This window comes from Mobula hypostoma, chromosome 25 (assembly GCF_963921235.1).
Source record: "Mobula hypostoma chromosome 25, sMobHyp1.1, whole genome shotgun sequence".
Lineage (NCBI taxonomy): Eukaryota > Metazoa > Chordata > Chondrichthyes > Myliobatiformes > Myliobatidae > Mobula > Mobula hypostoma.
The window spans coordinates 8392340-8408164 of record NC_086121.1 but is presented as its reverse complement, the minus strand read 5'-3'; the positions used below and the strand labels follow the sequence as shown (position 1 = coordinate 8408164).

Here is a 15825-nt window from a genome sequence, read left to right as displayed (position 1 = left end):
AAGGAAGTCATTTGACCCATCACACTGACTCTTACATCAATTCCATTATTCTCATTTCCACTCTGATTTCCCTGTAACTTGTATTCTCTTTGACCTCAACATCATCACGCCCATTCCTCGGCAATCCCCCACCATGTCTTCTTAAAGGTTTCTTCCCCTCAGGCAGTTAATCTGATCAATCATTCTAGTTAGCCACTCTATCTATTACTCACATCACTGCATTGTACTGTAAAAACTTTTACATCACTTTTTATAATGCTCCTTACATTACCTACAAAAGTGGTAATTTACAAGAGGTTATCCTTTCCTCTTCCAATAGTGGTAATTTACCAATCAAACTGTCTTTGGGATGTGGGAGGAAACTGGAGCACCCGGTGGAAACACAGAGAACGTGTAAACATGACATGGACGGGACAGGTGGCATGGTAGTGTAACGGCTAGCATAATGTTTTACAGTGACAGTCATTGGGATTCAATTCATGACGCTGTTAGAAGTTTGTACGTTCTCACTGTGACTGCTTGTGTTTCCTCCCAGAGTCTAAAAGCATACAGATTAGTGAACTGTGGGCATACCATGGTGGCACTAGAAGCACAATGACACTTGTGATTGTCCCTATGTTGGCATGTTGACACAAATGACACACTTCACTGTGTACTTCGATGCTTTGATATACAGGTTTCCCCCGCCATCTGAAGGTAGAGCGTTCCTATGAAACGGTTCGTAAGCCGGAATGTCGTAAAGTGAAGAAGCAATTATCATTTATTTATATGGGGAAAATTTGTGAGCGTTTGCAGACCCAAAAAATAACCTACCAAATCATGCCAAATAACACATAAAACCTAAAATAACAGTAACATATAGTAAAAGCAGGAATGACATGATAAATACACAGCCTATATAAAGTAGAAATACTTCTCTACAATCATTGTCGCACTGTTCTCTGTAGTGAAAATCTCACGCAAGCGCTCTCGGCAGAAACACTCTCTCCAGTAACCTTTAAGCTATGAAGCTGCCAAATCATACCAAATAACACATAAAAATACACAGCCTATATCAAGTAGAAATAATGTATGTACAGTGTAGTATCATTTACCGGAATTGGGAAGACAGGGCCGAGCACACTGATGATGGTGTGTTAGGCTGAGTCGTCGGAGGTTGGGGTGGTGCAGTGGTCCCCAACCTCCGGGCAGCAAACCGATACCAATCTGCGGAGAATGCAGTGGTCCAGCGGTAGCAGGGAAGCACCCAGCACATCTTTAAGAAAAAAGCCGAAATAAACAAGCTAATTAATTAGGTGCCGCCCGGCACATAAATGTTGACCCAGATCAGAGGCGACACAATCGGCAATTGCCTCTGATCTGGGCCGACATTTACGTGCCAGGCGGCACCTAATTAATCAACTTGTTTATTTCGGCTTTTTTTCTTAAAAGATGTGTTGGGTGCGTCCCGGCTACCGCTGCATTCTCCGCGGCAATGTATCGGTCTACGGCCCGGGGGTTGGGGTGGTGGGATACTGGGGTGTTATCTCATTGTCTTCTGTTTCCATCAGGGCAGGCAGGTCATCTTCTTCTATGTCTGCCTGTCTCGATGTCGAAGGTTGAGGTTCGTTGTCTGCTGTGGCTGATGTGGAACGCTTGAAAAACGACAGTATACTTGACTGTTTAGCCTTGCGCATTTTTCTATCATACAGTTCTTTGTAAGCACTCAAACCATCCTGCAAATACGCCCTAAACCGACGTACCCTTTCAAAATTAAAGTCGTACTTTTCTGCAATTATTGCAGCGAAAATCTCACGCAGTTGCTTCACATTCAGTTTGTGGATGACTTCAATTTTGGTCCGTTCGCTACTGCATTCGGTTTGGATTGTTATCCTTTTCTCTTCCAATTGCACCAGCTCTTCATTTATCAGTTCTCGGTCATGGGATGCCAAAACCTCTTCAACATCACCTTCGTCAACTTCCACAAGCCAAACTCACTTTGTCCTTACTTCGTTCACCACAATTGAAATGCTTAATTATGTCTAGTTTTACGCTAAGTGTGACACCCTTACAAGCTCTTTTAGGCTTTTCCGATACCTTAGAACTCATCTTGCTAACGGCTGCTCACAGGCACGTGTTTAAGCAATGTTGGCTAAAATGCAGTTCCGGGGGAGGAGCTTGGCTGCTCGGGGCGCGCGCTGCTTTTCTCATATGCTGCTTTTTATCACGCACTGCCTTTTTTCATAACAATGAAAACACCTTCTGTTAGCGAAAACAGGGAACTAATGTAGGTCTTTCGAAACAGCGAGGTTTCGTAAAGCCAACGTTCGAAAAGCGGGGGGACACCTGTATATGTGACAAATAAAGCTAATCTTCAAAAAAAATCTTTAAATCTTCAGACATCAGCTGAGGATAGGATAGAACCTGTGTGCTAAGTGCACTATCAGCTGTGTCACTGCACTGCATTCTCCTGTCTGAATCAAAAGACTTCAAATCCTGCATAGAATGTAGCACACTAAACCGAGACACAACTATTAGCCTGGGTGAAATGAAATTACCCATTCCAGATCACATTGACCTCTGCTAGGAAGTGGGGTATACGTACTTTCAGTGAGAAGAGAACCAATTGGATTGACTCTATATTTGAATATTCTGGCAATAATAATGGTCCAGCATCAATATTAATAAATATTACTTAAATAATATAACAAACTGGTGGTAAACAGAAACCCAAAGCACAAGTGTTATTCTTTTAGGAATAAGGTACGTAAACACAGAAACAAGAAGAGGGCACAAATTTAAAATAAGCAACAGAATCAGGTTTAATATATCTGGCATGTTGTGAAATTTGTTGTTATGCAGCAGCAGAACATTGGAATACATAATAAAAACTACAAATTACAGTGTATATATATTTTAGAAGTTAAATTGAATAAGTAGTGCAAAAAGAGAAAAAAAAAGTGAGGTAGTGCTCATGGGTTCAACATCCATTCAGAAATCTGAAGGTAGAGGGAAAGAAGCTATTCCTGAATCGTTGAGTGGGTGCCTTCAGGCTCTGCCAGTCTATTAGACCATAAGATATATAAGCAGAATTTGGCCATTCAGCCCATTGAGTCTGCTCCACCATTCTATCATAGCTGATTATTATCCCTCTCAACCCCATTCTCCTGCCTTTTCCCCATAACCTTTGATGCTCTTACTAATGAAGAACCTATCAACCTCCACTTTAACTGGAACAGAACCTCCAATCAATGGTTCTGGACTGAAAGCAAATTCAACTTCTGCAGGTAAGGTGACGGACAACACCACAGCCAACTTGCATTTTGAAGTTTCTTACATTAGCTTACAGTGTGAAAAAGGACATTCAAAGGCTTGTGTTTTTGCCTAAAGTGGAACTCTCTCAATACGACCTCTGCCAAATTATGCTCCTTTGCAGACTCATCTGCCAGAACTGATGTCACACACTCTTGAGATTGCACATCTTAAAACCAACACACCAGGCAGCATGAATACAAGTTTGCAATGCTGACGATGTACAGCTGACTTCCTGTGGGGTGGTCAATGCACGGAATAACTCTTTCGGGAAAGGGATGCATGGTTATTTTTAGAGCTTGAAATAAATCCTTACAGTGGCTCAACAACTCAGTTTGATTATCGAAAGAAGTGTGTAATAGTCATAACCCGTCTACAATAAATAATTTGCAATGTTGATATACATGAATTTTGGAATATCTAACATTTTTAGTGTGAAATATGCAAATTTCATCTGTGTATTTGTTGGTAGCAATGCCACATGAAATAGAGGGGTGTGGACTTGTCCCATTCCAGAGATGTAATCACAAATTTCACAGCTGGCATTCTAATTTGGTACTGAGGGGTGCTGCATTGTTGTAGGTGCCATCGTTTGGATGAAATGCCAAACACGCTTCTCTCTTAAATGGACATACAAGGTCCCATGAGTTACTTCAAAGAAGGCAGTGTGGTATCCATTGATTTTTTTCGCTTTAGATGTTGTCTGACCACTGAGTTCCTCCAGCATTTCGTGCGTTGCTCCAGATTTCCTGAATTATTTCCTATTTTTTGAACTACTTATTTTAACTTAACTAATTTATATACATATATATAGTTTTTAATGTAATTCACAATTTTTCTCTCTCTATTATCATGTATCACATTTTACGGCTCCCGTAAAGTTAACAAATCTCACAACATATGCCAGTGATATTAAACCTGATTTTGATTCTGATTCCAACATCTGCAGTCTCTCGTGTCTCCAGTGTGGTATCTCAGGTGCCTTAGCTAGTACATGTTGCTTAATCAACAACGTTAGTTACTTAAAAAGTGTCCGATTATCTTGATACTGCTGTGTACAAACTGACAGCCAAGTTCCTGCATTACACTCAATTAATTATTTTTGAAATGTTGCAAAGAGCTTGGGAAAGTCATGTAGTGAAAAATATGAAAGACATACCACCTTTACTCACAAACACCTTTTCGCTCGTGTGAGCAGTTTTGAGCTCCTTATCTAAGAAAAGATGTTCTGGCATTGAAGAGGTTCGGAAGAATAATCCAGGGACTAAAAGTGTAAACATGTGAGGAGTATTTGATGGCTCTGGGCCTGTACTCAATGGAGTTTAGAACAGGGGGGAATCTCTTTTAAATCTATTGAACACTGAAATGTCTGGATAGAGTGGAAGTGAAGAGGATATTTCAGATTAGATTATAGTGGAGGAGTCTAGGACCAGAGTGCACAGCCACAGAATGTAAGGATGCCCCTTTAGAACAGAGATAAAGAAGGATTTCTTTAGCCAGAGGGCACTGAATCTTGGGATTCATTGCGACAAATGGCTGTGGAGGCCAAGTCATTAGGTATATTTAAAGCGGAGGCTGATAGGTTCTTGATTAGTCAGAGCATCAAAGGCTACGGGGAAAAGGCAGGAGAATGAGGTTGAGAGGGACAATAAATGTTTTGCTTTATCTGTCTATTCAGGGACACAGCATGGAATAGGCCCTTCCGGCCCTTTGAGCTATGCTGCCCAGCAACCCTCATGTAACCCTAATCCAGTCAAAGGACAATTTGCAATGACCAATTAACCTACTCAGTATGTCTTTGGATTGTGGGAGGAAATCAGAGCACCTGGGGAAAACCCATGCGATCCATGGTGGGGGGGAGGGGGAAGGACATACAAATTCCTTACAGAGGATGCCAGGATTGAACTCCGACACCCTGAGCTGTAAGAGCAATAAGAGCAACATGCTAAACTACCATGGCACGGAGCAGATTGATGGGCTGAATGAACTAATTCTGCTCCTGTGCCTTATGATCTTAAATATACCCTGCAAACAAAGTTCTCCTTTTCCTGCTTTATTTGCAGCAGTTGTACTAAGAGGGCATCTTCAGAACTCTTTTAGGACCTTCATCCCAGTGAACAATGTTTATATCTGGGTTTAAGCACTGCATCATTTGAATACTTAGAGCAGCTGAGCCCACTCCTACCTTCATACAAACTGGCGGCAGCAGCAAGTCAGTAGACACAAAAGAACAGAAGTCACTTCTGTACCCTTTCTCCCTGAAGTGCCTCTAAAGTTGCTGAAACGGGATTGATCTATTAGGCTAACATCAAGGATCGAATTGTTTTTAAGTTCATAAGACTAACTTTACTTAACACATGTACATTGAAACATTGAAGTATACAGTGAAATGTGTTGTTACGTGTGAACAACCAACACAGTCTAAGGATGTGCTGGGGCAGCCTGCAAGTGTCGTCATGTTTCTGGAAGCAGCATAGCATGACCATAACTTACTAACCTTAATCTGTAAATTTTTGGAATGTGGGAGGAAAGTGGAGCACCTGGACGAAACCCATGTGGAGAATGTACAAACTCCATACAGACAGCAGTAGAATTGAACCTGGGTTGCTGGCTAGTGCTATAATAGTGCAATGCTAACCACCACACTACTGTGCTGCCCATCTATAATCTATAGTATATGCAACTCTTCTATTATTTATAAGGAGGGCAGAGAATTTCTTCCTCTAAGGCAATCCCTTAGATTTGAGGATGACTTGATTCCTCTCCAGTTCTGAGGTATCCAAGGAGCCCTAAATGGAGGGCTCAGATTCTGCATCAGTGGGGTAGGTGGCACTTGACAAGCAATGGGTCTAGAGGTGATGTGCCCCCTCTACCATCTTCACTTGTGGGACTTTCAGTGCTTTTCTGGATGTCTTCCTTCATTTTGATTGGCCACAAGCCAAGAGTTGCTATGAGTTGGTGAGGATGTTATGTTTTTTCCCCCAAAGGGACTGGCGGAGCACTTGCTCTGTCCTAGTAATGTCCTACAATTCTAGAGGCCAGAATAGATTGCCTGTTTCTAGAGATGTGAAAGACACAGCCCACCATCACGTACTTCCACCGGGTTGTAAATTAACTCTTGCTAATGGCCCAAGAGAGGATGCTGACACTGGTTCCTTTGACATACCATTGGAACGGACAATTTTGATTGATAGTATTTGTGTTACATCAGCCTATGATGTTAACTTGGCTTTTCCCATTTTCTCTTCTTTCAGATTTCTGGAAACTGCTGCATTCTGTACTTCACATATAAAGCACTTTTTTGTTCTTTCACCCTTTCGGTCCTCTCCATGTACACCTCAGGATTAAAATCAGCCACAATTAACAAACTTGTACTACTCTCGCTCAACTGACGCCCACATTACTTGTTCATCCATACTTCCTGGTCTCAATCCTTTCATAAGACATCCCTTTTGTTCTCTCCAACTCTCTGCTATTAAAGTAGAATCTTAGGTGGCAATGAGAAGGTGTACTGGAGTGAGATAGACCAGCTGGTTGAGTGATATTGCGACAAAAATCTTGAACTCAATGACAATTAAGACCAAGGAATTGATTGCGGACTTCAGGAAAGGGGAAGTTGTGAGAACACACACCAATCCTCATTGAGGGTCAGTAGCTGAAAGGGTAAGCAGCTTCAAGTTCCTGGACATCAACATCGCAGAGGATTCATCCCGGGCCCAACACATTGGCACAATCACAAAGAAGGCACACCAGCAGCTCTACTTCATTAGTAGTTTGAAAAGATTTGGAATATCAGCAAAGACTCTTGCAAATTTCTATAGGTGTACCGTGAAGACCATTCTAACTGGCTGTATTGGTATGAAGCTACCAATGCCCAGGATCTCAAGAGGTTGCAGAGGATTGCAGACTCAGCTAATTCCATCACGGACAAAAACCTTCCCCTCCATTAAGGACACCGTCAATAGGCAGTGCACAAAAACAACAAATTTCAAGAAATAGGTCAGTGATAATAAAACTGATTCGGCTTGTGCTTTCTAGATCTTCCTGGATAAAAGGCCATTGATCTGAGACAATAATTTTGGTTCTCTCTATACAGATGTTATCTAACCTGGTGAATATTTCCAGCATTACCATTTTGTTTCAGATTTTCAGCATCTGCCATTTTTGGCTTTTAATTCATGCTTTGAGGTGCAGGTAAGTCCAAGTTTCCCAAGTGTACAGAGGGATGGGAAACTGCTGCTGCCTGGTAGAACACAAACTTAGTGCCAAGTTTTCCTTAGGTGGTTAAAAGCTGTGTTGAAGCACTGGAGTCAGTCACAGATATTGCACAGCCAGAAACAGGCGTTTTGTCTAAGTCGTCCAAACAAACTTTATATATGCTCCACATAAACCTCCTCCCACTCTATATATCACCATATCAGCATAAATTATTCCTTTCACCTATCCATTCCTTTCCAATAATTTTCTTGACTAAATTTTAAGTGTTACAAATCTTCAACCAATGCTTGTAAAGAAAAGGGTCACATTACAGACATCTCACCTCTCCCAGAAGTTCCAGGAGTCTCCCGCATATTAATAGTGGCTCCCTGATGCCCACACAATATCCCGGAAATCAATTTTTTTGAGAGCAAGCGAGAGAGTGAGAGTGAGAGTGAGAGACAGAGAGAGAGAGAGAAAGAGAGAGAGAGAGAAAGAGAGAGAGAGAGAAAGAGAGAGAGAGAGAAAGAGAGAGAGAGAGAGAAAGAGAGAGAGACAGACCACGAGAGAGACAGCACGCGCGAGAGAGAGCGAGAGAGCGTGCGCACGTGCGCGCGCCATGACAGAGTGTTCCAAAAAAAGAAAATATAAAACGTACATCACCCCAGACTACACTAAAGTGTACCCCTGCCTGATAGGGGTCAAAAATAATGACAGTGTTGCTCGCTGCACTGTTTGCAACAGTGACTTTTCTATTGCCCATGGTGAGTTAAGACTATAAAAGACATGTTGAGGTGAGTTTAACAGGTGTCATTCGTTCATTAGCATAGCTAACATTATTTAAACTTGCTGGCTAGCTGCTAAGGAGCTACTAAGGAGCTACTCTATTGCAGACATCCCACCTCTCCCGGAAGTTCCGGGAGTCTCCCGCAAATTGATGGTGCTACCTCCCTGAAATGAGTTTTTGCAGGGTAGGATGTCTGACATTATGTCATTTTGAGACATCATATGATTTTGTACTATTTGAATTTCAAGTTCAAGGCCACCCTATTTATTTAGCTATACAAATCTGGCCCTTCAAGCCATGCCGCCCCAGCGACCTCACAACCCCAATTAACGCTCATCTAATCACAGGTCAACTTACAATGACCAGTTAACCTACCCGGTATGTCATTGGACGGAAACTGGAGCACCAGAGAAAACCCACACATTCCAAGGGGAGAACGCACAGCGACTCCGACTGAACGGTGCCAGAATTCAACTCCAAACTCCAGAATATCCCAAGCTGTAATACCATCGCATTAACTGCTACACTACTGTGGCACAAGGCTACTGTTATTCAACTGTATGCATGTATACCACCAAATGAAACAGACCAAGATCAAGGACCAAGGTATACAATACAGTACATATTACTTTGTGTTGTGTGTGAGTTATATCACCACAAATACATAAACAAATCATAAAATTAACAAATAAGAAATAAAGAAAGTAATGCAGCTTCACTGCATTCACTTGGAGTTTTAAGTTAGCTGAGCAAAAGCTTGGCTGATTGTAAGGAGATTAGATGGGAATTCCAAGGCTTTGGGAGCTGAAGACATGGGTGTTTGTAATGGTGTAATTAAACAAATGTATCAACAAGAAGCCAGAAGAGGAAGGAGGCAAATATTGAAAAGAGCAGAAATTGGGTACGTTAAAATGTTGATTTGATTTGAAATTAACATTCCAAATTAGCCTGTTTCATTTTCTGACACTTATCAGAGTAAGGAACAAAATAATTAACCAGATAGCACTGTTCTTTGATGAGATCCAAAGTCATTTGGCTCTGATCTTCCTAGCATTCAGATGGACAAAGTCTCTACTCTTACCATGATGATGCTAGACAAGGAATCAAATAGGAGATACTTGAAAAGTCAAGGAAAGTAAAAGAAAAAAAGCAGGAATCTACAGCTAGGGCATTTGCAAATACAACACTTAAAGACACCAAATTGCCTGAAAATGATACTTTTTTAATGACTGTGGCATACAATTGCTTATTTCAATACTGTTGATTGATTCTGTGTCAAAGCATACTTTGGGAAATATTCAGCTCACATTCATTAAAATCCACAGTGTAGATTTTGGACACACAATTTCTGAAGATCTGAACGTGCATGATCAAAATGACACTGGACAAAAAGCAACCTGAACAGAACTTGAACATTGGCAAGTGACAGGAAACCACTTATCCTGCAGTACCTGGGCTTTGCACTTGCTGTAGTGCATTTGCAACTAACCCAAATCCAGCAATTTTAAACTGCAGTCTATTGGGCCAAATTTTATGTTAATAATAACTAAATGGTGAATTGGCAGCTCAGTAACATTAAAACATTCTTAACATGTATTTAAGGTCACAAATACTGTGTTTAACTTTGACTAAGCACAGAGGGGCAGGCTGTCTCTTCAAAACTCTAGAGCCAGGGTCCCCCAACCTTTTTTATGCAATAGACCCCTGCCATTAACTGAGGGGTCCATGAATTCTAGATTGGGAACCCTGCTTTAGAGGAAATACAAGTCGTATATACAGTATATACACCCGTTGATACTATCTGAGATGGAACTCGGCTGGTTGTAACCTCATTGTCATATTTACCCAAAATATACATCTGATAAGGTATCCAACATGCCACTAGAAGCATCCCGTTCTGCCCCTGAGCTAGTACATTTGTTGTTGAAACCTCCTTGACAATCTCTTTCTTTCTACCCCCTATAAACTCCGCTGGATTGGTCTAATTGATGTCATTCTGCTATCTCAACACCCGCTGTGTTTGCTGACTGACATATATTAGCATCCCATTGACACTGTGACACAAAGGACCAGGTTTACAGCGTGTAAATGGGCAGTGAAGCTGAAGAACAACAGTACTGTGACACATGTGCTGAAGGACCCATAAAAGCTTTGGTGTTATGTTGGCAGTTCTGCAATATAACAATAAACAGAGAATTCTAGTCTATAGAGTAACACACACAAAATGCTGGGGAACTCAGCAGGTCAGGCAGCATCAATGCAAAGGAATAAAGAGTCGACACCTCAGGCAGGACATGAGGATATTTGTGTCTAGTCTATAGAATTTGAAAACTCATGTGCAGTATATTTGGTTGCAGGTTAGTGTTTTTCATGAATTGGTTATTATATATCAATTAATTTACAAAACTGGGACATGCACTGAAGCAGCATTTCATCTTATTTCTAAGAAGGAGTTAAATTAAGTTGTTGAATTGAATAATATCTTTATTTTACGTCAAACATTTCAGATGCTTTCTGTATGACAATGCTATTCTTAAAACTGTTCTTATCCAAAGTCCAGGTAATCTTAAAAGACTAGTTACTGCTTCTCAAGAACAAATTTACTTGGTACAAAAGAACACTCTGACGTCCACAATAACTTTATACCAGTGCTGCTTTTCACAGCTGATAGGCTTGACTACTCAATTTGAACCATGCTCAAAAGCTAACAAGCAGATAGCAGCAAAGTAGAACAACAATGAATTTATTTACAAAACTTATTTAATTTCTTGATCTCCCTTTTCACAGCCCAAATCCTACTTACCTACAAGGATCCATGATTTCCCGTGGCTGGAGTTGCTGTGTGCTCAACTGAGTGGAATCTGTCACCCCTCCCCCTGCCACCTCCACCCCCACCCTTCAGGAATCAGCTCAGCTGAGAACCAAGGGAAATCACAGCACATTTTTGGCCTGTGCTTGAAGACTGTCTATACTGCAGTGACACAAAGTGAGACCACACGCCAGCATTCTCATGTGTACAAAATGCCACATGCTGATGTATTTCTGGGGTGTACATGTATCGTTGAGAAGCTCAACAAACAACCAAAGCAAATTTACTCTGTGAATTGAGTGGTAACTCTTTTGAGTAAATTATGACTTTTGACTTCATGGGAGTGTGAATCACTGCACATCTAGCGCAGTGAAGCTGCTGTCAATTCTCAGAGCTGTGACAGCATTGACATTTTTTAAAAAATGTTACTCTACACATTGTCAAATTGTCAAGTTCTACTTGTGAGCAAACTAAGCATTTTATTCCAACTGAATGAGGAGTGTTGAACACAGCAAATCAGCAATATTTGGTTATTCTGACTTTTCCTGCTGTGACAAACATTTCATGACACTCATATATTATAATTCTATGGTTAGTACAAAGTATGCTGGAACAACAAAGAAAGTAACTCCTAAAAACTAGCTATGCTTCACATATGCAAGGCACCACAGTGCCTAGGAAGTATTATGGGGAGTGGGAAAAGACCATGACATGTAACTCCAAAGTATAAAGGCGAGGAGAAAAGAGGTTTATTTTTAAGGCACAGTGAGAAAAAAATAAATAATTCCCTCTTACATACCAAATGACTGAACCAATGTCAAATATTAAAAAATAAATAATATGTAAACACAAGATATTCTGCAGATACTGGAAATCCAGAGTAGCACACACAAAATGCTAAGTATTTTATGCAAGTAATAACGTAAGAGTAATACAGGATTGGCATGGTCTAATTAACACTCTGGCTCCTGTGTTATTTTGTGTTCATAACATTGGAACTCAGTGCACTGCGGTTACTTTTTAAAGAGAGGCAGTCTGCTCTGTACGTTAACATTGAGTTTAAATTTAGCTTTACATTTGGCTGCAGTTATCTCCACCTGCTGGAGGTGGGCTTGACCTTCTTGCCTTGGGTAATCCAAATTGTTCTAGATAGTAGATATCGGTACCAAATAATCTAGCTTTACATCAATACAAACTGAATAACAAAACTGAGGAGTGCTTTTAAAGAAATAATACAGCAACTATATGTTCATTTTAATAAAACAATAACAATCTTTGATTTTTATTTTCAGCTGTTCTATAATTATAAAATAAGCCGTTCCTATAATTATAAAATAAATTTGTTGACTGTAAATTGTTTAAAGACTCTTATTGTATCATGACCTATTTATGGCGATGTGAAAGAAAAGGATGCTTTGTTTTCAAGTAATAAGGCACCCACTCTCTAGCTAACACACGATATGGTCTGAACAGAGCGAGTCAGAGTAAATTCTGCAGTGGGTGAGAATAGCTTATGTGAAATTAAAGGCAGCCTCATTGTGATCTACATAATGAACCTTATTTCTTTTAATTCATTTATAAGCCAGTGAATCTTTACTACAATATTAAATTTTAAAAATATTTTAAAGTTGCAGCTCCACAACATTTTTAGATCTGAGCATGGCTAACAAGGCTGCTGATAATAAGGATGAAAAATAGAAGCACGTTTTTACACAGTCCTTCATTGTCAAGTCACTTCATTGTGCTTTAAGTGATGCATCATGGAATATAAGTAATTTTATTATTGTTTCATGCATCTTCATGTTAATGTTAACCAGTTAAATCCCAGGTCATTGAACTTGCCTTCCTCTAGAGGAAAATAGCAAAAGCTCGTAGGAAAGATTTTTTGTAATTACTTTCCTTTTAAATTCTGTACACATGGCCTCTAGTTCTACATTCACTGACAAAATAAATAACCTAATGATTTACCTACTCCTATTATCTTAAATATCTGCAATATTATCTCTTGTCAAATGAAAATAAACATCCTTGTTAGCATTTTTCTTTATGAATTAATTAATTAATTGGTGAGTTTCCTCTAAGCCTTTCATAATCCCCTAGAACCAGCAACATCATTATACATAACGCACAGAGTAGCTATTCAGACTCAAATTCTGATAATGTCCAGAATTTTGCTTTACTGATAAGTGTTTCATGATACCAAGTGTCTTAAGTGAAATTGCTAAAATTCTTCCCATACTTTGCCAGCAAATGTCTTACCATTCCCCCCAGACTGCTCCCTTAATTATCACCATTAAAATTCATTTACATAAAACAATGTAAATCCAGTGTTATGTCTTGCAGAAGATGATCAACTAATTTTCTGGCTGAGTATTATTACTAAATTTAACACTTCTAGAATTACAGATAGGCTTCAACTGAGTTCACAGACAACAAACAGCTGAATTTCCAGATTCATGAGCAACACTAGTAATTGTTATCCCAGGAAGAGATATCTTTAATGTATCAACAATGAACCTCTTTGTGCACCTGTCAGGACTTCACCTACTTCATGTGCAGGTTTAACAAATTACAAATATTTTGGAAATCTAAGCAAATAACGTACAATGGATTAGTATTTAGAATTAATACAGTAAACATACTGCTCAGATGTGACCATTTTAAAAGCAATCTAACTGCAATCCATATCAAGTTATGAACTCTACATTCAGGTAATACGAATATCTAATCAGCTAATCATGTGGCAGCAACTCAATGCATAAAAGCATGCAGAAGTGGTCAAAAGGTTCAGTTGTTGTTCAAATTAAACATCAGGGTGGGGAAGAAACGTGATTTAAGTGATTTTGACCGTGGAATGACGGCTGGTGCCAGTGGTCTAAGTATCTCAGAAACTACTGATCTCCTGGGATTTTCACTCACAACAGTTTCTAGAGTTTGCTGAGACTGGTGTGAAATGCCTTGTTAACGAGAGGTCAGAGGAGAATGGTCTCTAAGAGGAAGGCAACAGTAACTCAAATAACCATGAGTTATAACAGTGTGTGCAAAGGAGTATCTCTGAACACACAAGTAGAACCATGAAGTGGTTGGGCTACAGCAGCAGAAGTCCACACCGAGTTTCACTCCTGTACTTAATAAAGTGGCCCCGGAATGTACATTCTAGAAATAAATTCATCAGCCAAAATAATACATTACCACAAAGGCTCATGTTTGCCTTTTGTAATAATTGCATCTCAATAGAAGACTCCTGATCTACTGTTCTGCATATGCCAAATATCCAAGGGAGTTTACCTCCTTCCTCTTCCACTTCAATTGTTATTTTCTTATTATAGAAACATAGAAAACCTACAGCACAATACAGGCCCTTCGGCCCACAAAGCTGTGCCAAACATGTCCTTACCTGAGAAATTACCCAGGGTTACACATAGCCCTCTATTTTTTTGAGCTCCATATTCCTGTCCAGGAGTCTCTTTAAAAGACCCTATCATATCCGCCTCCACCACCGCCGCCGGCAGCCCATTCCACACACTCACCACTCTCTGCATAAAAAACTTACCCGATATCTCCTCTGTACCTACTTCCAAGCACCTTAAAACTGTGCCCTCTTGTGCTAGCCATTTTAGCCCTGGGAAAAAGCCTCTGACTTAGTGTACTGTGAAGTATTGTAGTTCTCCAGCCCCTCTTAATAGCTCACCTTAATTCACAATGCTCGCAATGAAACCTACAGACCCACTACTGTCAACCTGCTTTTTAAATGATGCCAGTGTTCTCAGCTTTACTGTATCAGAAAATTAGTAACATTCACCTTCGTATGCTACATTTATTGCTGTCACTCTAAAAGCTTTACAAACCTTAAGTAACTTTCCCAACAGTTATAAATTAACTGTAAGTAGTGTTTTCACAAACATTTCCATCTTGTTGGTTTCTGCCTCTGCCACAATGTCACATTTCAGCCAAATGGCCCACAAATTTTTGATACTTTCTTATAATTCATGCTCTTAGTTGAATGATTCATTCCCACATAGCTTGCACGGTGAATGTCTTCCTTTGTTAGTGAAGTACCAGAACAGGAAATTAAACGTTCATTCTGGCCAGAGCACTTTACAGTTTGGCCACATCTTTCCCTAAACTTGTGTTTTACGACACTCCTTCTGAGGTTCAATTGGCTTTGTCGACTCAAAATCAGGTCTAATACTATTGATGTACATACACAAAGATGTCTCTCTCCACCTCTATTTACACATACAATGCAGAATAGGCCATTCTGGCCTTTCGGGCCACAATGCCCAGCAACCCACCTATTTAATCCCAGCCTAGGAAATTTACGATAACCAATTAACCTACTAACCAGTACATCGACTGTGGGAGGAAACTGGAACACCAGAAGAGAACCCATGCATTCCACAGGGAGGACGTACAAACTCTTGGACAGAGGATGCTGGGATTGAACTCCAAAATCTGACTCCCTGTGCTGTAATGACCATTACGCTACTGTGGTGCCCGATATACTGTATATATTTATATAAAAGCAGGCAAAATAGAGAGCAAAAGAAGTGTTCATGGGTTGGTTTATTGTCCATCCAGAAATCTGATGGCAGAGGGGTAGAAGCCATTTCTAAAATTTTGAATGTGTGTCTTCAGATTCCTGTACCTCCTCTTTGATGGGAGTACTAAGAAGAGGGCAGGTCCTGCCTGATGGGGGTCTTTAATGATGGATGCCGCCTTTTTAACGCAATGCTTTTTG

At 40.1% G+C, this 15825-nt stretch overlaps 1 protein-coding gene across 2 annotated transcripts in view; it reads right to left on the bottom strand.

The window, feature by feature from the left end:
• The window catches only part of ctnnbip1 (catenin, beta interacting protein 1), an 80987-nt gene that overhangs the window by 40428 nt on the left and 24734 nt on the right, over window positions 1-15825 (bottom strand). The window contains exon 1 of one of the 2 annotated variants that reach the window (XM_063033057.1): window positions 11079-11139. The exons of the other annotated variant lie outside the window; for it this stretch is intronic. Coding sequence (XP_062889127.1) covers window positions 11079-11092 — 14 coding nt within the window. The 5' untranslated portion in view covers window positions 11093-11139. Of the gene's footprint in view, window positions 1-11078; window positions 11140-15825 lie in introns of those variants that run through there. 2 annotated transcript variants of the gene reach the window in all.